Raw genomic sequence first — 23,766 nt, forward strand, 5'->3', positions numbered from 1 at the left:
TGTAGTTCATTTTCGGAATTTGCAAATAATACTATATCATCAGCATATAAAATCAGAAATATTTTAAACATATTAACATCTATGCCATCTAGGCCTTTGTGTATAAAAACATCTTCTAAATCATTTAAAAACATAGAAAATAGGAAGGGCGACAAACTTTCGCCTTGCCGTACACCTAACCTACAGTCAAAGCCTTCTCCTAATAAATTATTATGTTTAACTTTCGATTTGACATTATCATACATTGATTTAACTATATTTAATATTTTACCTCTAATTCCAAGTTGAATTAGTTTGTACCAAAGATTATCTCTTACAATATAATCAAAAGCTTTTGTGTAGTCTATAAAAGCACAATATAAACGTTTACCTTGGTTTAACATATGATTGATAATACCATGTAATACAAAAATGTTGTCAACAGTTCCCATATTTGACCTGAAACCTGCCTGTGCTTCGATATACACATTGTATAGTTCTGCCCAATCAGTCAACTTATTGTTTAATATCCGCGTAAATAATTTACCAATGGTGCTCAACAATGTTATCCCTCGATAATTATTTTCATCATTAACATTTCCCTTTTTATGTAATGGTACAATAAAACCCTCAGACCATGTCTTTGGGAAATATCCAATATCAAACAACTTATTAAAAAGTGTAAGTAGATGCGGTAACAATACAGACTTTCCATGGATGAAAAATTCATTTATATGCATATCTGGTCCACCACTTTTATTTGTGTTTAATAGTGAAATAGCCTTTATCAAACAATTAGAAGTTATCGGTGTATTTAATTTATTGAACATAACATCGAATTCATTCTTCTCATATCTATCTATGAAATCAACAACATCCTCATCGATAGAGAAAAAAGGGTCATCGGGGTTATTTACCGTTTTAAAATACCGTTCAAACGTGTCTAAAGATATATTGGTGGCTTTTATATTAGCACAGCCTTTTAACATATTCCAATATAACTTTGCATTTTTAAACCGCGATTCATTTAACTTTTTTGTTTGCATTTTATCATAAGAAAGCTTATTTCTACGAATGCACATTTTATAGCGAGATCTCGCATTTACCATATTTAATCTATTTTCTTCGGAGTTGTAATGTCTAAAAGTATTTAATGTGCTATAAAATAGTCTCCTATTCTCATAGCAATCTTCATTGAACCAAGGCTGGTCATTGCTAGAGCTATATTCAAAACGATTTGTGTCCGACTGAATAAAACATTTACGCATAAATGGTTGTGCCGAATTATGTATAATAGCAGAAAACTCAGAAATACAAGAGTCCAAATCTTGGGCTGTTGTAGCATTTTTTATCCTAGTATTACAAGATTGTAAATCATCAAATGTATCTTGGCATGATAAATTTTGCATAAAAACATCTTTTTTACTACTATCCCACACGTATTAACCTTTAACGCTACTACGACTACTCTCATTACATGACAGACACTCTGCGGAAAACACACAAGGCCAGAACAAAACGGCAGGCTCAATAATCGAAGCCTCACAGACACTCAGTGAGAGAAACACAGCGCCAGGAAACAACGGCAGGCCCACAAGCACAATGATCGATGCCCCACAGACACTCAGTGAGAGACACACAACCCCACAAGACAATTATCGATGCCTAACAGGCAATCAGTGAGGGTAACAAAACGCCACAAAACAACGGCAGGCACAATAATCAAGGCATAACAAACAATCAGGGAGAGAAACACAACACAACAAAACAACGACAGGCACACTAATCAATGCCTAACATACAATCAGGGAGAGAAATACAACCCCACATAACAACGACAGGCAAGATAATCAAGGCCTAACAGACAATCAGGGAGAGAAACACAACGCCACAAAACAACAGCAGGCACAATAATCAAGGCCTAACAGAAAATTAGGGAGAGAAACACAACCCCACAAAACAACGGCAGGCACAATAATCAAGGCCTAACAGAAAATCTGGGAGAGAAACACAACCCCAGAAAACAACGGCTAGCACAATAATCAAGGCCTAACAGAAAATCAGGGATTGACACACAATACCACAAAACAACGACAGGCACACTAATCAGGGCCTAACATACACTCAGTGGGAGACACACAAAGCCACAAGACAACGACAGGCACACTAATCAAGGCCTAACATACATTCAGTGGGAGACATACAAAGCCACAAGACAACGACAGGCACACTAATCAAGGCCTAACATACACTCAGTGGGAGACACACAAAGCCACAAGACAACGGCAGGCACAATAATCAAGGCCTAACAGACACTCTGTGGAAGACACATAACGCCACAAAACAACGGCAGGCACAGTAATCAATGCCTAACAGACACTCAGTGGGAGACACCTAACCCCACAAGACAACGGCAGGCACACTAATCAAGGCCTAACTGACGCTCAGTGGGAGACACACACCGCCACAAGACAACGACAGGCACAATAACCAAGGCCTAACAGACACTCAGTGGAAGACACACAACGCAACAAGACAACAGCAGGCACAGTAATCAAGGCCTTACAGACACACAGTGGAAGACACACACCGCCACAAGACAACGACAGGCACAATAACCAAGGCCTAACAGACACTCAGTGGAAAACACATAACGCCACAAGATAACGACAGGCACACTAACCAAGGCCTTACAGACACACAGTGGAAGACACACAACGCCACAAGATAACGACAGGCACAATAACCAAGGCCTTACAGACACTCAGTGGAAGACACACAACGCAACAAGACAACGGCAGGCACAGTAATCAAGGCCTAACAGACACTCAGTGATTGACACACAACACCACAAAACAACGACAGGCACACTAATCAAGGCCTTACAGACACTCAGTGGAAGACACACAAAGCCACAAGACAACGACAGGCACAATAACCAAGGCCTTACAGACACTCAGTTGAAGACACACAACGCCACAAGACAACGACAGGCACAATAACCAAGGCCTTACAGACACTCAGTGGAAGACACACAACGCCACAAGATAACGACAGGCACAATAACCAAGGCCTTACAGACACTCAGTGGAAGACACACAACGCCACAAGATAACGGCAGGCACAATAACCAAGGCCTTACAGACACTCAGTGGAAGACACACAACGCCACAAGACAATGACAGGCACAATAACCAAGGCCTTACAGACACTCAGTGGAAGACACACAACGCCACAAGATAACGGCAGGCACAATAACCAAGGCCTTACAGACACTCAGTGGAAGACACACAACGCCACAAGATAACGACAGGCACAATAACCAAGGCCTTACAGACACTCAGTGGAAGACACACAACGCCACAAGACAATGACAGGCACAATAACCAAGGCCTTACAGACACTCAGTGGAAGACACACAACGCCACAAGATAACGACAGGCACAATAACCAAGGCCTTACAGACACTCAGTGGAAGACACACAACGCCACAAAACAACGACAGGCACAATAACCAAGGCCTTACAGACACTCAGTGGAAGACACACAACGCCACAAAACAACGGCAGGCACAATAACCAAGGCCTAACAGACACTCAGTGGAAGACACACAACGCCACAAAACAACGACAGGCACAATAACCAAGGCCTAACAGACACTCAGTGGAAGACACACAACGCCACAAGATAACGACAGGCACAATAACCAAGGCCTTACAGACACTCAGTGGAAGACACACAACGCCACAAGATAACGACAGGCACAATAACCAAGGCCTAACAGACACTCAGTTGAAGACACACAACGCCACAAGATAACGACAGGCACAATAACCAAGGCCTTACAGACACTCAGTGGAAGACACACAACGCCACAAGATAACGACAGGCACAATAACCAAGGCCTAACAGACACTCAGTTGAAGACACACAACGCCACAAGATAACGACAGGCACAATAACCAAGGCCTAACAGACACTCAGTGGAAGACACACAACGCCACAAGATAACGACAGGCACAATAACCAAGGCCTTACAGACACTCAGTTGAAGACACACAACGCCACAAGACAATGACAGGCACAATAACCAAGGCCTAACAGACACTCAGTGGAAGACACACAACGCCACAAGATAACGACAGGCACAATAACCAAGGCCTTACAGACACTCAGTGGAAGACACACAACGCCACAAGATAACGACAGGCACAATAACCAAGGCCTAACAGACACTCAGTTGAAGACACACAACGCCACAAGATAACGACAGGCACAATAACCAAGGCCTTACAGACACTCAGTGGAAGACACACAACGCCACAAGATAACGACAGGCACAATAACCAAGGCCTAACAGACACTCAGTTGAAGACACACAACGCCACAAGATAACGACAGGCACAATAACTAAGGCCTAACAGACACTCAGTGGATAACACACAACGCCACAAGACAACGACAGGCACAATAACCAAGGCCTTACAGACACTCAGTGGAAGACACACAACGCCACAAGATAACGACAGGCACAATAACCAAGGCCTTACAGACACTCAGTGGAAGACATAAAACGCCACAAAACAACGGCGGGCACAATAATCAAGGCCTAACAGACACTCAGTGGAAGACACACAACGCCACAAAACAACGGCGGGCACAATAATCAAGGCCTGAAAGAGACACTCAGAAGAAGACACACAATGTCACAAGACAATGGCAGGCACAATAATCGATGCCTAACAGACACTCCGTGGGAGACACACAACGCCCCAAAACAACGATAAGCACACAGGCACAATGATATATTTCTAACAGACAATCGGTGAGAGAAACTCAACGTTACAAGACAACGAAAGTCACACAAGCACAATAATCAAGGCCTAACAGACACACAGTGGGAGACCCACAACGTCACAGGACAACGACAGGCACACAGGCAATATGATCAATGACTAACAGACACTCAGTGAGAGACACACAACACCAGAAAGCAACGACAGGCACACAGACACAATGATCAAGGCCTAACAGACACTCAGTGAGAGAAACACAACACCACAAAACAACGGCAGACACACTTATCGATGCCTAACAGAGAGTCAGTGATAGACACACAACACCACAAAACAAGGACAGGCATACTCATCGATGCCTAACAGAGAGGTAGTGATAGACACACAACACCACAAAACAACGACAGGCACACAGGCACAATGATCAAGGCCTAACAGACTCTCAGTGGGAGACACAGAACCCCACAAGACAACGACAGGCACACTAATCGATGCCTAACAGACACTCAGTGAGGGACACACAACGCCACAAGATAACGACAGGCACAACAATCAAGGTATAACAGACACACAGTGGGAGACACAGAACCCCACAAGACAACGACAGGCACACTAATCGATGTCTAACAGACACTCAGTGAGAGACACCAAACGCCACAAGATAACGACAGGCACAATGATCAAGGTATAACAGACACACAGTGGGAGACACACAACGCCACAAGATAAAGGCAGGCACAATAATCAAGGTATAACAGACACACAGTGGGAGACACACAACGCCACAAGACAACGACAGGCACAATAATCAACGTTTAGACACTCAGTGAGAGACACACAACGCCACAAGATAACGGCAGGCACAATAATCAAGGTATAACAGACACACAGTGGGGGACACACAACGCCACAAGACAACGACAGGCACAATAATCAAGGTATAACACACTCAGTGAGAGATACACAACGCCACAAAACGACATGGCATACACAATGCTCCAGGCTTAACAGACACTTAATGATCGACGCACAACGTCACAACATAGCAACAGGGAAAACGACCACGGCCTTACTGACACTCATTGAGACACCAACAACGTCACTAGGCAAATCTATGCCTAACAGGAACCCAAAGAGAGGCACAAAACATCCAAAGATAACATAGATATGTCATACGTAAGCATTATTGTATCGTTACCAATAAATGTTGGGCCGGCAAATAAAAGTAGGGTAAATTAATTGTATGAGGTTATAAGGGGTTAAACTATGTTGCGTGGACTCATCCCCAAATTTATTCCATACATATTCGAGAGTGTTTTTTTTTTAAATTAAACATCAATGAGTAAAGCTTTCATTAAGTGGACGCCCCTTCCTCCGATGAACATTTTCAGTTCAACATGACAAGGTAGGTGAAACACAAAATTCCCAAGGGCAGTGTTTGCTTAGTCCGCTCATTGATTACTAATAGTGTGAAAAGAAATTAATGTTTGACTCATAAAATCCATTTACAAATAATATATAAGTCAACTCCCATTAGACAAATTGTATGTCGATCCTATATTATTGACTGCAAAAACTGTAGAAAAAGCATGGTTTTAGTAAGATTTAATTGCATTCACAACAGCCAGTGCCTGTTTTTCTATTTACATTTTTTATCAATGATTCAAAGACGAGCCGGGAAGCGGTAGAGTGTTATTCATAAAAGCCTGTTCATTACCGTTGCCGACAAAGAAGCATATAAGAATAAAAAATTCCATGGTTTATAGTTTTAACGATGTATTGAAAGAATAACCAATTGTATTCAATAGCATCAAAACCGTTTCGTTAGTAGCTATTTGGCTTGGTAAAGCCGTATTACAGAGCGGAAATATGCTTTTGAACTGATTTAGAATCTCTATTGAAAAATATCTTGATAAAATCTCCGCTAGATAGACTTCTGAGTTGTGTTATTTTATATATAAATCCGTCTCAAAATTATATATTTACCTACGAATTACGGTGCTAATTGTAATCGCTATTGATTTTTGAAAATGGTTTTTGCATACCACGTGCTCATTTACATTTAAAGACAACGTTTAAAGATTGGAGCTGTAATAATTTTATTATTGAACTGAACGTGCAAAATATGTTCAAATGTTGATATAAGAATAAAAATAATCTTTATTGAAAACAAATCGATTACTTTTCGATAAGTTTATGAAACTGTATCAAAATAAATTAATATTTATCGATGAAATTTTTATAAAAGAACTTTGAAATTATGGAAATAATAAGTGGCATTTATGTTGTATTTTTTAAGCTATAACCTTAAAATAAATCCAGTTTGAATACCAGTGTTAATTTTTATGAATCATATACAGACAAGTACAATTATTTGTTCATGGATTGGATAACTTTGAATTCAGATGTGTCCACAGTGCGTACATTATCGTAAAGAGGAGTACCAATCAACAACAACAACACCACCAGTTAGTGTACAAAGCAACGACGAAGGTAAGTAGAGTCAGTTAGTTAGTATGTAGACTTTACTGAGCAAATATGTTTTATTTGAGTACGGTATCATTTTAAGACAAAAAGTTTAACTTTTTTTTACTAAGAAACCACTTTTGCAGCCCAATAATCACATTATTTCTTGAACAATAATAATAATATAAAAATGGGGATATTTGTTTTGATTTAGTTGAAATTAAGTACTTGAAAATAATTACTTCTACGAAAGTTTTGTTATTTATTGTTTTCTTCTTATGAAGCATTGCAAATTGATATGATATCGCTTAAAGGCATTACTTAACTGACCGCCCCTGCCTTACAAAAAATAATAAAAACAATAATAATAATAATACAATGTAGCGGATTTTGGCGTTCGTCATTTTCATTTTTTTAAATGTTTTAATTTTAAGACAAAACCGAGCGCCACTCGAATAGGTACGTCTTAAGGCGTGAAACTGAATTAAAATTAAACTGTCTTCAATAGGAATAAGGAGTTTATTATGCCTGATAATAACCTAGAAATGAAACGACAGATGAACAACTGGATTAAAATGACGTAATTGTGATTATCCTGGAAGGCAAGGTGTTCTCTTATAATCTTACTCCCCAAAAACGCGAGTGGAAAAAAACCCAATCTTTAAAGTTTATATTTCTATTGCACTATCTTACCATTTTTATGACGTGTCTTATTTTGTATCGGATTGTGATTGATTCAGCGATTGCGCATTCTCGTACACCAGAGTGATGATGATATGCGTACCACGTTAGATTTAGCATTGTCGAACTTCTGATGAATGAGAATGTGAACGTGAGGATACAATTCCCTAAAGCCTTGTGCTGGTGATAAGGCGGAAGCAAAATCATATTTGTTTCCGGTACCATGCCCCCCTCCCCCCCCACCCCCCCCCAAAAAAAAAAAATATATATTTATTTTATTTTATATATGTTTACAGTCGAAACCCGTTGACTCGAAATCGCTTGGCTCGAAATCCTCGTTGGCTCGAACTATATGTACCGGTCCGATTTCTTTAAACTGAAGGTAAACGTTTCCGCTTGGCTCGAGATATTTTCGCCGGTCCCTGGGAGTTCGAGCGAACGGGGTTCGACTGTATATACAAAAAATAGTAGGTCGGAAAATATTTTTTTATTAGGCAAATTGTTTCTTGCCATTTTTATGTTACCAAAAAGGTATATGCTAAAGAACACCTATACAATCAGTATTAGCATCACCTGTATTGTAATAAGCCAAGATATTTCATTTTTAACTTTAAAAAAAAATCAAACAAATGATAAAAAATCATTTTCAAGGCAGAAAAAAGGTCTCGGGTCGGGGCAAAAATAGGGTTGGTTGGGAAACCGGAAACAAACATTTTTACGCTTAAATACATTGTTTTTCATCCAAGGTCACCATTGCTTAGAATAGTATTACGAAAGATGCGCTTCTGGCTTGAAATAATATTATATGAATACCAGGCGTGTTACGAGCGGTATAATGAATTTAGCAGCGTGGAATTGTCCCCAAAGACATGTGAGCCTTTTTAGAACCACAACTTTTGAACCAGTGCTATTTGTATTCCAAATTCAATCTATTTTTATTCTTAATTAGTTTATCCAGCATGATCAGTCTGATGACGATTATAGATACTTTAAAGGCAATACAATATTGGTCATAACATCAACGCACTCCTCGGCAATTTTTATCGAAAACAACCTCGGTTGTATTTGGACAGAAATCGGTACACTTTAAGTCCGCTGGAAGAAGATCGCGTAGTAATTTCAATTTAGCAGTTAAACTTAATGACTTAACTCTTTGGAATCTTTATTATGTTTGCAATAATACACTTCACTGGCAATCAATTTAAGCTTAGATCAATAAAAAACAGGCTAAAACACTACATTTAATTAATGATATATTTAAAAAATGTACGAACTACTTCTACTGAGGTACCTGCATACATCCGAGGTTGTTTTCGATAAAAATGACCGAGGAGCTCCGAATGGTATACGCACTTATCACTTTTTACAATCGATCTAAGTCTGGGTGGTTGAACTTTTTCGAAACTTCGAGCTGTATGGGGCAGTTTCAGTAAGGACATTTTAATTCCATAAGTAAACTATCCAGTTCATTACTAATACATTCTATTCAGTTGAAATTCTGGGGCCATGATTACGAACAGTCTCCAGTCTGAGTCAAGACTCAGGACTCAGAAAAGCATTCTTATGATGGAATAAAAACTTGTCTTTATTTCATTTCCTTTAAAAATGAGTGTTATAAATAGTTAAACATTTAAATAGTATATAATTCATTATCAATGCTTTGCTTGTTGTCCGCTCGTTGATACGATATTTTGTCTTATGCTCGTTGATACGATATTTCGTCGTCTTCTCGTTGATACGATATTTTGTCTTGTACTCGTTGATACGATATTTTGTCTTATGCTCGTTGATACGATATTTTGTCGTGTGCTCGTTGATACGATATTTAGTCGTATGCTCGTTGAAACGATATTTTGTCTTATGCTCGTTGATACGATATTTTGTCGTGTACTCGTTGATACAATATCTTGTCGTCTACTCGTTGATACGATGGTTTGTCGTCCGCTCGTTGATACGATATTTTGTCGTCCGCTCGTTGATACGATATTTTTTTCGATAGCTTGTTTATTAGATCGTTCGATATTGTTTTGTATCGAATTCTTTACTTTTTATTTTTTATATCAAGGCATTTAATATTGCCTGTTAAATGCCTTGATATCAAAACACACGTGGAAAATACCGCGTGCCAGATGCAAGATCCAAATATAAATATATTTACACCAATCTGCATCGATAAGTATCTAATAGTTATAGAGCAATTACAAAAACTTGGTTCGGAAACACTCATTAACAATTTTGATGTAACTTGGCTATTACTTGCTGATTACGATTCTAAGAATTTCTGCTAAAATAAATAAAAGCTCAGATTTGATCAAATCAGCATGCAATTATTAATATGTGGTAAAGATAATAATATATTTGCGTTGAATGAAAACATAATTTCACTTCAGCTTTTGCTGAACAAACAAGGCATTCGGAACACCTCGCCCGTTTTACCTCGAAAACAACCTCAGATGTGTGCCGGTACATCAGTAGAAGTAGTTCGTAAACTTTAAAATAATAGTACAAACTGTATTAATTAATTGTAGTGTTTAACGTGAATTTTAAATTACTAAGTTTAAATCGATTGCCATTGAAGTGTTATTGCACAAATAATTAAGATTCCCAAGAGTAAAGTCGTTAAGTTTAACTACTTAATTAAAGATACTACGCGATCTACTTGCACCGTAGTTAAATGGTGATAATGGTAATATTTTCGGACATTGTAAACATCCGAAGTTTTTTTTGATGGCCCAGAGTGTTCCGAATCCTTACACGGACCGGATGGGAACATAACTGATTCACAGCAACAGCAGTCGTGGTCTTCATTACCCAGTACAATTATTACTAAATAATTTCATTTCTTAAAAAAATAATCGAACTTGACCTTGAAGACGCAAATCTTGTAAATGTTATTTTCAATATTAACCGCTAGCTCGAATTAAATTTCTTTAATCGGTATGATTTCCTTTAATGTTCATGACCACCCTCAACACTGAAACAACGGCTTTTTGGAAGCTGTATTCTATATAAGACAATTTCTTTGGTATATTCTGTGAACCCTTTGGAGTATTTTGGTGACATTGGACGTACTCTGGCCTTAACATTGAAATGGGCGATACTGTAAGTTATTATGGGATTCACTTCGAAAGAACATTGTATACTCAGTTAATAGTGTGTATATTTAGCATATGAGGTCACGTGATAAGTACAGATACATATGACGACGTTTTTTTAACATTTATTAGGATTTACGTGGTAGACAAACCCAGTAAATTTTGAATTGGAAAAAATCGCAAGCATTGCGAAAGACACATTTATTTTCTTGCAATGATATCATCTGGTGTCTAGTAAGCGAAGTCTATCCCTTCGAGCTGTTTATGGACATGTGAAAGTACTCAAGTTATGTACAAGTTATACTTGTGAAATGTGGGCGCTTTTGTCAGTTAAATGTAAAGAGCAAGAAAATTGAGCGTGAAATTACCAAGTTAGGTATGTAGCTTAAACATTCCAAAGGTTTAGGGTAAACCTTCGGATACAACACTGAACTGCAATTTTGGCGACACCGGTTCTTGAAACACGAGAAATGTATTAATGTTTAAATTTCAGTAATTCTATTTTCCGGTTGGCAACTCGAAATTCCTCAGAAAAACTGAAATACTCGAAATATTCAGGGAAACACGGCTTAATTTCGTTAAGAATTTACAAAGCATGCGATCATTCATAACAATTATCAAAAGTTGTATCTCATACTCAAGTGAATACTAAAAACGAGATCCAAGAGAATTTATAGATTCATTTAAGTTAAATTTAGAAAAAGCAAGATCCTGACATTACACGTATTCTTAAAGAATTACAGAAACTGCTGTGACGGAAATCTCATGTTGTTTCAAATTAAAATATATGAGATATTTGTGGGAGACCCGCATATATTGGATGAAATTGGCATAACAGTATGGTATTCAGTAATACTAAAAGAGAATATGATATTAAGTCATACTTAAAGACAGTATGATAAAAAGCCATGCTAAAAGAGTATATGATATAAAGTTATACTTAATGACAGTATGATAAAGTCATACTAAAAGAGAATATGATATAAAGGCATACTTTAAGACAGTATGATATAAAGTCATACTCAAAGACAGTATGATATAAAGTCATACTAAATGAGAATATGATATAAAGTCATACTTAAACACAGTATGATATAATATCATGCTAAAAGAGAATATGAAATAAAGTCATGCTAAAAGAGTATATGATATAAAGTCATACTTAAAGACAATATGATATAAAGTCATACTTAAAGACAGTATGATATAAAGTCATACTCAAAGACAGTATGATATAAAGTCATACTTAAAGAGAATATGATATAAAGTAACACTAAAAGAGAATATGATATAAAGTCACACTAAAAGACAATATGATATAAAGTCATACTAAAAGACAATATGATCTAAAATCATACTAAAAGACAATATGATATAAAGTCACACTAAAAGAGAATATGATATAAAGTAACACTAAAAGAGAATATGATATAAAGTCACACTAAAAGACAATATGATATAAAGTCATACTAAAAGACAATATGATCTAAAATCATACTAAAAGACAATATGATCTAAAAATCATACTAAAAGAGAATATGATATAAAGTCATACTAAAAGACAATATGATCTAAAATCATACTAAAAGAGAATATGATATAAAGTCACACTAAAAGACAATATGATATAAAGTCATACTAAAAGACAATATGATATAAAGTCATACTAAAAGACAATATGATCTAAAAAATTTACTAAAAGACAATATGATATAAAGTCATACTAAAAGACAATATGATCTAAAATTATACTAAAAGAGAATATGATATAAAGTCATACTAAAAGACAATATGATCTAAAATCATACTAAAAGAGAATATGATATAAAGTCATACTAAAAGAGAATATGATATAAAGTCATACTAAAAGGGAATATGATATACTAAAAGAGAATATGATATACTAAAAGGGAATGTGATATACTTAAAGAGAATATGATATACTAAAAGGGAATGTGATATACTAAAAGGGAATGTGATATACTAAAAGGGAATGTGATATACTAAAAGGGAATATGATATACTAAAAGGGAATGTGATATACTAAAAGGGAATGTGATATACTAAAAGAGAATGTGATATACTAAAAGGGAATATGATATACTAAAAGGGAATGTGATATACTAAAAGGGAATATGATATACTAAAAGAGAATATGATTCACTAAAAGGGTATATGATATACTAAAAGAGAATATGATATACTAAAAGGGAATATGATATACAAAAAGAGAATATGATTCACTAAAAGGGAATATGTTAAAAAGTCATACTAAAAGACAATATGATATAAAGTCATCATACTTAAAGACAATATGCTATAAAGTCATACTAAAAGACAATATGATATAAAATCATACTAAAAGAGATTATGATATAAAGTCATACTAAAAGAGATTATGATATAAAGTCATACTAAAAGACAATATGATCTAAAATCATACTAAAAGACAATATGATATAAAGTCATACTAAAAGACAATATGATCTAAAATCATACTAAAAGACAATATGATATAAAGTCATACTAAAAGAGAATATGATATAAAGTCATACTAAAAGACAATATGATCTTAAATCATACTAAAAGAGAATATGATATAAAGTCATACTAAAAGAGAATATGATATAAAGTCATACTAAAAGAGAATATGATATAAAACCATACTAAAAGAGAATATGATTTAAAGTCAAACTAAAAGAGAATATGATATAAAGTCATACTAAAAGAGAATATGATATAAAGTCATACTAAAAGAGAATATGATATAAAGTCATACTAAAAGAGAATATGATATAAAGTCATACTAAAAGACAATATGATATAAAGTCATACTAAAAGAGAATATGATATAAAGTCATACTAAAAGAGAATATGATATAAAGTCATACTAAAAGAGAATATGATTTAAAGTCATACTAAAAGAGAATATGATATAAAGTCATACTAAAAGAGAATATGATATAAAATCATATTAAAAGAGAATATGATATAAAACCATACTAAAAGAGAATATGATATAAAGTCATACTAAAAGAGAATATGATATAAATTATACTAAAAGAGAATATGATATAAAGTCATACTAAAAGAGAATATGATATAAAGTCATACTAAAAGAGAATATGATATAAAGTCATACTAAAAGAGAATATGATATAAAGTCATACTAAAAGAGAATATGATATAAAATCATACTAAAAGAGAATATGATATAAAGTCATACTAAAAGAGAATATGATAGAATATGATATAAAGTCATACTAAAAGAGAATATGATATAAAGTCATACTAAAAGAGAATATGATATAAATTATACTAAAAGAGAATATGATATAAAGTCATACTAAAAGAGAATATGATATAAAGTCATACTAAAAGAGAATATGATATAAAATCATACTAAAAGAGAATATGATTTAAAGTCATTCTAAAAGAGAATATGATATAAAATCATACTAAAAGAGAATTAGTCATACTAAAAGAGAATATGATATAAAGTCATACTAAAAGAGAATATGATATTTAGGCATACATAAAGACAGTATGATATATAGTTATACAAAGAGAGAATATGATTTAAAGTTATATTAAAAGACAGTATGATAAACGGGAGTATGAAATAAAGACATACTAAAATAGAATATGATATAAAATCATACTAAAGAAAAACATGATATAAAGTGATGCTGAAAGGGAACGGAGCATAAGAAAAAGCACATCATTTTATGCTTGCAGTAATTTAATAGAAAATGTATGACATGACACACGTGTAAATCATATATTTCAATTGTGGAAAATTTACACTTAGAGACTTAGAAGTTTTTTTTACAGCATAGTAAATTCCTTGTAAAATTTGTTGCATGGATTGATATGAAGTACGCTTATATAATGTTTCTAAGTGCAAATACTGAACTTTCAAATATTTCAACAATTAATCATTTTGCCAAGTATTAAGAATAGTTGTGGTAAAAGATGGCAATTTATTTATAATTGACGGATTTACATCATAAACAATTGAGTATCTGGCAGTTGCTGTTTAGTCTTCGTTCATGAAAGTATGTAAAATAACTTCAATTTTCAACAATATCACAAAAAATGCTGCCAACATAAAATCTTCGAACGAGTCCCTATAAACGGGTTCTTAGTTTACTGTTCGTCTAATGGTGGCGGTTTTATTAATGGACTTTAGGCGTAACGTCATTTTTTTTATATCTGTATAAACGTCACAAATGACAATACATCGATACATCGATTTCCTTTATTTCCTCAACTTATTATTCACTAACATTATTTCAATTTCCGACTAAAACTGACTAAGATCAAATGTTAAAATATTGATTATCAGTTCTTTTTCATGTCTGAGATTTCAAACCTTTCATGTTACCGTTATATTTATGCTTAATTAAATGTTTTTGTCTATCATGTAATGAGGAACACTTTTTTGTTCAAGTTACTTAATAAATAAGTTGAATCTTGAATTTGAATCTTGAATCTTTATTGAAACTGCCTCAAAGGCTTGTCCATGTACTTTACATTGTTTTTCTAAACCACCATGGTTATCCGTTCCAATTACTCATGTTCAAACACAAGGCTCGTCTGCAACAAGAGCATTACATGCGATTTCAAATCGACCAATAACATTATAATGTAGGAAACACGTGTGATATAACTTTAAAACACCTCTCTGATACTGTATGAGCTGCCTGGAGAGATCTTTATCGTTGCCCACAAGTGAAGCAAAACTCATCGTACGGCCCAGTGTAGGTAACAATTAAGATGTTATCCGATCCTAAACTAGACTTGTTTCTGTCTTGGAATTGAAGTCAGATCTCATAGTCTGTGGCATGGACACATATTCTGCAGCGTAAAACAAATTTGCACGTGGCAATTACAATTGATAATGTCGGATTTGTTTCCGGGAAGGTAGTAATGATTTGTATCCTGAGAATCTACAACTGCCGCTCTGTCATTGATGTACAACTCTGATGCTTTCTCATGCTATCAAGATAAACATTTCATACACACCATTCAACTTTCGTAAGCTCAAATGTTGATCGCACAACTACTTGTTAGTAAACAAGGAACAGAGCAGAACAGAACAATACTGAAACTATACAGTTGAGTGTGATACATAATTGCATACAAAGTGCATCTTACTGCCATTATACAATGAAAACTACAATACCAAGCTCAGTAGTAAAACCTTTAAATATGTTTACAGTGTGTGTATACCACGTGATAAATTGCGTCATAAATGCTACTCCGACAATATTTTGCTCTGAATGAAGACTTTAAACAAAGATAACATTACAATTTCTTCATCATTTTAAATGACACATAGCGTAGTAGAAGTAGTTCGTAATATTTTAGATAATTGTATTAATTAATTGAAGTGTTTTACTACATGTTTGTATTATTTTGCAGTTTGTATTACTTTAAATTAATTGCCGTTGAAGTATTTTATTGCATAAAGTATACAGATTCACAAGAATAAAGTCATTAAGTCTAACTACTTAATTGAGATTACTACATGATCTACTTGCAGCGTAGTTAAATGTTAAGATTTCTGACATTGTTAACCGTCCATATACACCCGAGGTTGTTATCGATGGAAAATGGCCGAGGATTTCCGAATGACCGCGAATGACGAAACGATATTCTAATTTGCTTCACATTTGCCAGTACTGCTACACTTATGCCTAAGATAATTCCTGAAGTTCCATAAGTACTGGTGTCCTTTGACAAACACCGACTGAACAAATTGACGAACTAGATAAAAAGGAATGTCAGTTCTGCTATTTATAGCCACAATGGTTTTTATTGAATATTAGTATACAGAAATAGAAGCACCTTTAACGGTAAAGATCATCCTAGACATAAAGCTGTTTCTAAGAATTGACGGAAAATGAAGATATTGTTTTGTTTATTAGGGTATTCGATGTCTCGAAGATGAGTAACATTTATGTTTTAAATGTCATATATATATAGACGAAACATCAAACAATTGTACATGTATATCTGTTCAAAACTAGAACATAATGCAACAAAAAAATGCAAACGAAGATACAATAAATAAAAATTATAATGCTTTTCTGTATTTCTATGTTGTATTACGAGCCGAAAGCCTTTCTTTACACCTTTAACTTAAAATTAAATTCATTTTACTAGTACATGCACACAATTTAAATTCGTTTAGTAGCACACGGTCAACGAGAACTACCAATATCAATATATTAAATATCAATTCAAATTTTGGAACCCCATTTGAACTGAAATTAAAATCACAGATTTTATTTAATTTTCATCAAACACGGTTTTCAACTAAGGCCAATAGAAATATATTGCTAGATCTTCATCCGTTTTTTAAAAGTGTTTGTATGTGGGGGGGGGGGGGGCAAGGGGGCCCTTTATTTTTCTTAGATGACTATCTCTTCGTTGAATATGGAAACATGCTCTTTCTTATTGCATAGGGACCATAAACATGTTTTTCTAGACGAATCACGAACACGAGCGTAACGTATCATGAAATTATCAAATGAAATAAAAATCATACTCACGTGTGTTCATGTAAACATAGGGCACAGCTCCACCATGGAAGTGTCGACAGCTCTTTTTTCTTTGCACCACCGTAAAGTGGTGGAGCTGGCGTTTAGAGGCCGTGTAACTATTCTCCTTTTTTACATGTGAATGTAATACATCAACACCGTAGATAAGAATAAACGCCATTCCAGGACAATACAGGACCGATATGCAAAAGCAAAAACTAGTTCGCATTTCTATTTGAGTCTTCAAAATTTATGGGGCGGCGGAAACTAGAGGGGGGCGGGCGGGGATTGAAATCTAGCAATTAATTTATAGTCGACTAAGAGAGAAATGGCATCAATATGATACAATACTTTTATAATCGAAAGGCAATAACAAGCCAGGAAGAAGACCCTTCGCAAATTACTCGTATACTTTAATTGTATGTAATCATCGGTAATTCAACTGTATTCCAACTATTCCGACATTATTGAGAGATTTGTTTCATTCTAATGGCCAATAAGTTAATTTGTTAAGTGCCGTGTCAAACACAACGCGTTAAAGATAAGAATATTGGCAAAATTGTTGTTGAGATTCCATATTTAGCCCAAGACGTCGATATCTGAATGATGCCTCGTCCTAATGGAGACGGATTTGGTCACACCTATTACATTTTACGTTCTTGTTATAAACATAAATGTGTTTAGCGTTACTGCGCGTAAAATAGCCGTTTGAAATTGCTGTCAATGTCCTTCTAATCATTGCAAACATGGGAAAAACATCTGATTTCTTTTCGGTTGTTAACAGTATGGGTTGTTTTATAAGATATAAGGTATTCTTCGCGTTTCTGATGGTATGATTAAGAAAGAACCATTCTAAAGGGCTCTTTTGTTTCAAAACTAAAAATAGAAAGAAAAAAGAAGACGTTTTAGTGGTTTATACTAATTTATTTTAATTACATTGGGAAGGCTGCTGACAGGTGACATAAATTTCTACCGAGTCCATTTCCTGTGTAAAAACTTTTGTTTGAGAGGCCATGATAAAGAACCCTGCGCTGGGACCGAGCCCGCTGTGGTAAATATCGGACATGGTGCACATCCCCGGTTTGAATGGCGTTGACAAGGGTTTACTTTCTGAAACATCGTAAAATAACAGAATGATTCTGTAACACAAACAATGCAGATACAACAGGATCTAGGCAACTCGTACAATTAAAGGGACATGCACTTTTTACGGATTTCTTTAAATACGAAATCAAGTGTGCCAATCATTGGGGGTGTAAAACAATACTGACGGTTGGAACCCTTCAACAAATGGTGTTATATGCTCAAATATTGTCGCTGAAGTCAATGGTTTTGAAATGCGTTAGTAACGCATTTAGCAAAAGGCTGTTAGTATGATTGGTTGATTGACATTATCACTTGATGTAACCGATGTATTAATTACAGCTCTAAATATGGCAGCTTATCACCAAGTCATTGTGGATGAGTGGGAAATGAATCGATTTTCTTGTTGTTTTTTTCTTGACTGTACCGGTGTGGGTTCGCTACCAACTACAACCAGTATGTTTTTATACTTTAATTGTATTTTTTCTGCAATTTCGATATCAAAGAGTACAATATTTATAATGTAAGTGTTTTCAGATACATTACCGGGAACATTATTTTTGATGCCAAAACATAAGCGAGTGCCTTTAAGGCTCATCTGTTTGGACAGTTAATGAAAACAGCAACAGCTGTCGTTGACAAGTTCAAGGTTAAGTGTAAATTTTATCTATTGTTGGAAGCATTTTCAAATGTTTACATTTATAAGTTATTTGCGGCTGTAAAAGAATAACAAAAAGGCAATGTTCACCAAATTAAGAACATAGAGTATATTTGTTGAGATTTGAGATCGTAATATATTTCACCGAGTAAGCACCGAAATTTATATTTCACGAGTGGTGTAGCCACGAGTGGAATATTCAGTTTTGTTGTTCAAGACGAGAAATATATTGCTATTTTTAAATGAAACAAACAATTTTTCATTTTATTATATGGCATAAATTGAAATGAAAAATCGTTTTATTTCACTATTTTAGAAAACGCGCCAATTTATATACCCACGTAACGATATTTCGGAATTGACATCATTGAAATTGGGTCCCAGCCCTGTACGCGCTGACGTTTGACTTGGACCCTGGAGCTGGCTAAAATTTCAAAACAGTGAAAAATATCAAATTGATATTTTCATTGTTTAAAACTGTGAAATATCAATTTTATTCCCCTGATAATTTTCTATAGACCAACGGAAAGCATGTAATGAATTGAAATTGATTTCGAATTTAATGCTGCTTCTCATAGGCAAATTTTCCCAAGATGCAACTATGTTCATATAAACGTAAATACCCATCATCAGGCGCAGATTTGGCCCTTGTCTAGACGTGGCGTATATAATCGTAGTCATAGATACCCCTATGATCGACTATATACTCAGGTGCATATTCACCCCTGTATGGATGTTGGGTAAAGTTGCCCCTGTCCAGGTATTTTTTTATCATTTAAACCAAAAAAATGTGGACAAATGTGTACTTTTATTAAGGTTGCCCGATTTTTTTTTTCAGAAGACACGCCTGTATTGCACTCCTCTTACCAAAAGGGCAAATATTAATGGAATATGTTTTGCTTTATTTATGACAACACATTGGCCTTCTTCTAAAACGTTTATAGTACGGGAAGCCTGGTAATGGATATATTACAGTACTGGGTTAATGGATATCTGGCTAATTCGACTGCGAAAAAAAAGTATACAGTTGCAAACACTAGTTCCCTGTCATATTGTTTTGTATTTGATTCGCGGTACGGAGGACTCATGGTATTGTTATTGCGTGCATGTACATTTTAAAGAATAGCCTCGAAAAAAAGGTTGTGGTTTACTTCCCAAGTAACGACTCACACGTAGCATTGTCGTACAGATAGTCGCATTTTGTCGTTTTTTCGCCTATTTCTGTCTTTTCTAATACACTAGTGTGTTGCTGGGTGGCGAAATTTTTTATATTCTCATTGTCATTTCTTCACGCTATTCGAAAAACGACTGCAGGCAACATACAGCGACATTACTTCGACATACAGCGACATCGCTACGACATACAGGGACATCGATTCGACATATAGCGACATCACTTCGACATACAGCGACATTACAGCGACATCACTTCGACATACAACGACATTACTTCGACATATAGCGACATCACTTCGACATACAGCGACATCACTTCGACATAGAGTGACATCACTTCGACATACAGCGACATCACTTCGATATACAGCGACATCGCTTCGACATATAGCGACATCACTTCGACATACAACGACATTACATCGACATCACTTCGACATACAGCGACATCACTTCGACATTCAGCGACATTACTTTGACATATAGCGACATCACTTCGACATACAGCGATATACAGCGACATATCTTCGACATATAGCGACATCGCTTCGACAAACAGCGACATCACTTCGACATACAGCGACATTACTTCGACATACAGCGACATACAGCGACATATCTTCGACATACAGCGACATTACTAAGACATACAGCGACATCACTTCGACATACAGCGACATCACTTCGACATACAGCGACATTACTTCGACACATATAGACATCACTTCGACATACAGCGACATACATCGACATCACTTCGACATGCAGCGACATTACTAAGACATACAGCGACATCACTTCGACATGCAGCGACATCACTTCGACATACAGCGACATCAATTCGAAAAACATCGACATCACTTCGACATACAGCGACATACATCGACATCACTTCGACATACAACGATATCACTTCGACATACAGCGACATCACTTCGACAAACAGCGACATATCTTCGACATACAGCGACCATATCTTCGACATATAGCGACATCGCTTCGACAAACAGCGACATCACTTCGACATACAACGACATTACTTCGACATACAGCGACATCACTTCGACATATAGCGACATCACTTCGACATACAGCGACATTGCTACGACATACATCGACATTACTTCGACATACAGCGACATACTGCGACATCTCTTCAACATATACCGACATCTTCGGCGTTATCTCTTCGACATACAGCCACATCTCTTCGACGTAATCTCTTCGACATACAGAGACAACTTTCGACATACAGGGCCATTTCTTCCACTTCTATGTCATGAACTCGTTGCAACTCGTAGCAAACAAGTGACAGTGTATGATATAGAGTATGTTCTTTGTTTCAGTGTAAGATCGCAATATTTTAACCGAGTTTACACCAAAGTAAATAATCTCGCATACAATAGCTATTGGTGTTCACTCGGGGAAATATATTGCGATCATTCATTGAAAAAAAATAAATCTCTTTTCATAGAATGCCTAATCAGAACAGATTATATCATTTAATTGTATTTTAATTCACTGCTAAATCTCATGGAAGCATATACAGTCGAAAATCGCTATGTCGAACTCTGTTATCTCAATGTTCTAGTTATGTCGAACTTTTTTCGAATGATTTTGTCTAGGAGCACACGTTTTGTCTTTCGGTTATACTGAATGCTCGTTATCTCGAAGTATCTCCCAAGGTCCAAAATGACTTCGACATAACGAGTTTTGACTTTGATAATTCCGTATATCGAGTTTTGACTAATAAATTCCTATCAAACTGTCACGACTTTTGATGCCTTTCATGACTTTATAGGTAAAAATAACCAACTGTCGTCTGAAGTCGAACTCATGTCATCATATCCCCACCATCGAGCAAATTATAAAGGATAACATTATATCCACACGATTACGTCCTCCTTATCATGATTCGATTACAAGCAATTAGTAGAAAATTGATCATTTATAGCATTTTGTAATATGCCCAAAGGTAATTTTATAGTTTGTGGACGATTGCAATTTTATTTGCAACACGATCATTATTCATGTATATCAAACACATGGATTTGTTATTTTCATGGCTGATTAATGTGCCTAATTTAAAGTGACACTCTTATTCAAAATCAGTACATACACATGTAAAACAAACATAAACTTTAAGTGATATACCTTTAACTACCTACTAAATAATGCATTTATGGAAATAAATAATTACTGATAACAAGATTGTAATCGTGTATTTAATAGCTGAAAACGCAAAAATATCAAATGATTGGTAAAGATTTACTGTGATCTACTATAGTCTCATAAGGTAGAAATACCACGTTTTCTGAACCTGTCATTCAAATTAAACTCGATATCCCTCATATGAAACCATTATGTTTGACATTTATTCATCTCTTTTGGTATATCACAACAATTGTATTAGTTATGGAACATCTTATTTGGAATTAAGAGTGGATCTTAAAAGTACATGGCTACTATGTAGTCATAAATGTCATTAGCTTATATATACAGTGCTGAGCGCAACTGGATGGTTATTATTTGAACTTTTAACCAAAGAATCAGCACTTAGAACTTTTCCTTGACAAGCTTCTCATGTGACGTCCATTCGGAATGTTTGTATACTTGAATAATGTCTTATACCGGTGCTAGTGGGCGTTGACAGTGCACTTACTACTTTCAGTGACCAGTTTCAATCAAACTGAGTATTTATAAATGCAGCCGAGACTGCTTTATTCCGTGTATGCGAACCGAGACAACTTTATTATGTGTATGCGAACTGAGACTTCTTTTTCCGTGTATGTAAACCAAAACTGATTTATTGCATGAACGCAAACTGTGACTGCTATGTATGTGTATGCAAACTGAGACTGCTATGTTCGTGTATGCAAACTGAGACTGCGAACCGAGGATGCTTTTACGTGTATGCGAATCAAGACTTCTTTTTCCGTATATGCAAACCGAGACTGCTTTTTCCGTATATGTGAACTGAGACTGCTTTTTCCATGTTTGCGAACTGAGACTTCCTTTTCCGTGTATGCAAACCAAAACTGATTTATTCCATGAATGCAAACTGTGACTGCTATGTATGTGTATGCAAACTGAGACTGCTATGTATGTGTATGCAAACTGAGACTGCTTTGTCCGTGTATGCAAACTGAGACTGCTATGTCCGTGTATGCAAACTGAGACTGTTATATCCGTGTTTGCAAACAGAGACTGCTATGTCCGTGCATGCAAACTGAGACTGTTATGTCCGTGCACCGAGACTTTTGCGTTTAGTCTTGCTAACAGAG

At 35.5% G+C, this 23,766-nt stretch overlaps 1 protein-coding gene across 1 annotated transcript in view; it reads left to right on the plus strand.

The window, feature by feature from the left end:
• The first annotated feature begins 7,048 nt into the window (after nt 1-7,048).
• Nucleotides 7,049-23,766, plus strand: part of LOC128233090 (uncharacterized) — a 49,931-nt gene continuing 33,213 nt past the window's right edge. The window contains exon 1 of the mRNA XM_052946971.1: nt 7,049-7,268. Within this exon, the coding sequence (XP_052802931.1) occupies nt 7,181-7,268 (88 nt within the window). The 5' untranslated portion in view covers nt 7,049-7,180. The remainder of the gene's footprint in view (nt 7,269-23,766) is intronic.

The sequence above is a fragment of the Mya arenaria genome, chromosome 4, assembly GCF_026914265.1.
Source record: "Mya arenaria isolate MELC-2E11 chromosome 4, ASM2691426v1".
Taxonomy (NCBI): domain Eukaryota; kingdom Metazoa; phylum Mollusca; class Bivalvia; order Myida; family Myidae; genus Mya; species Mya arenaria.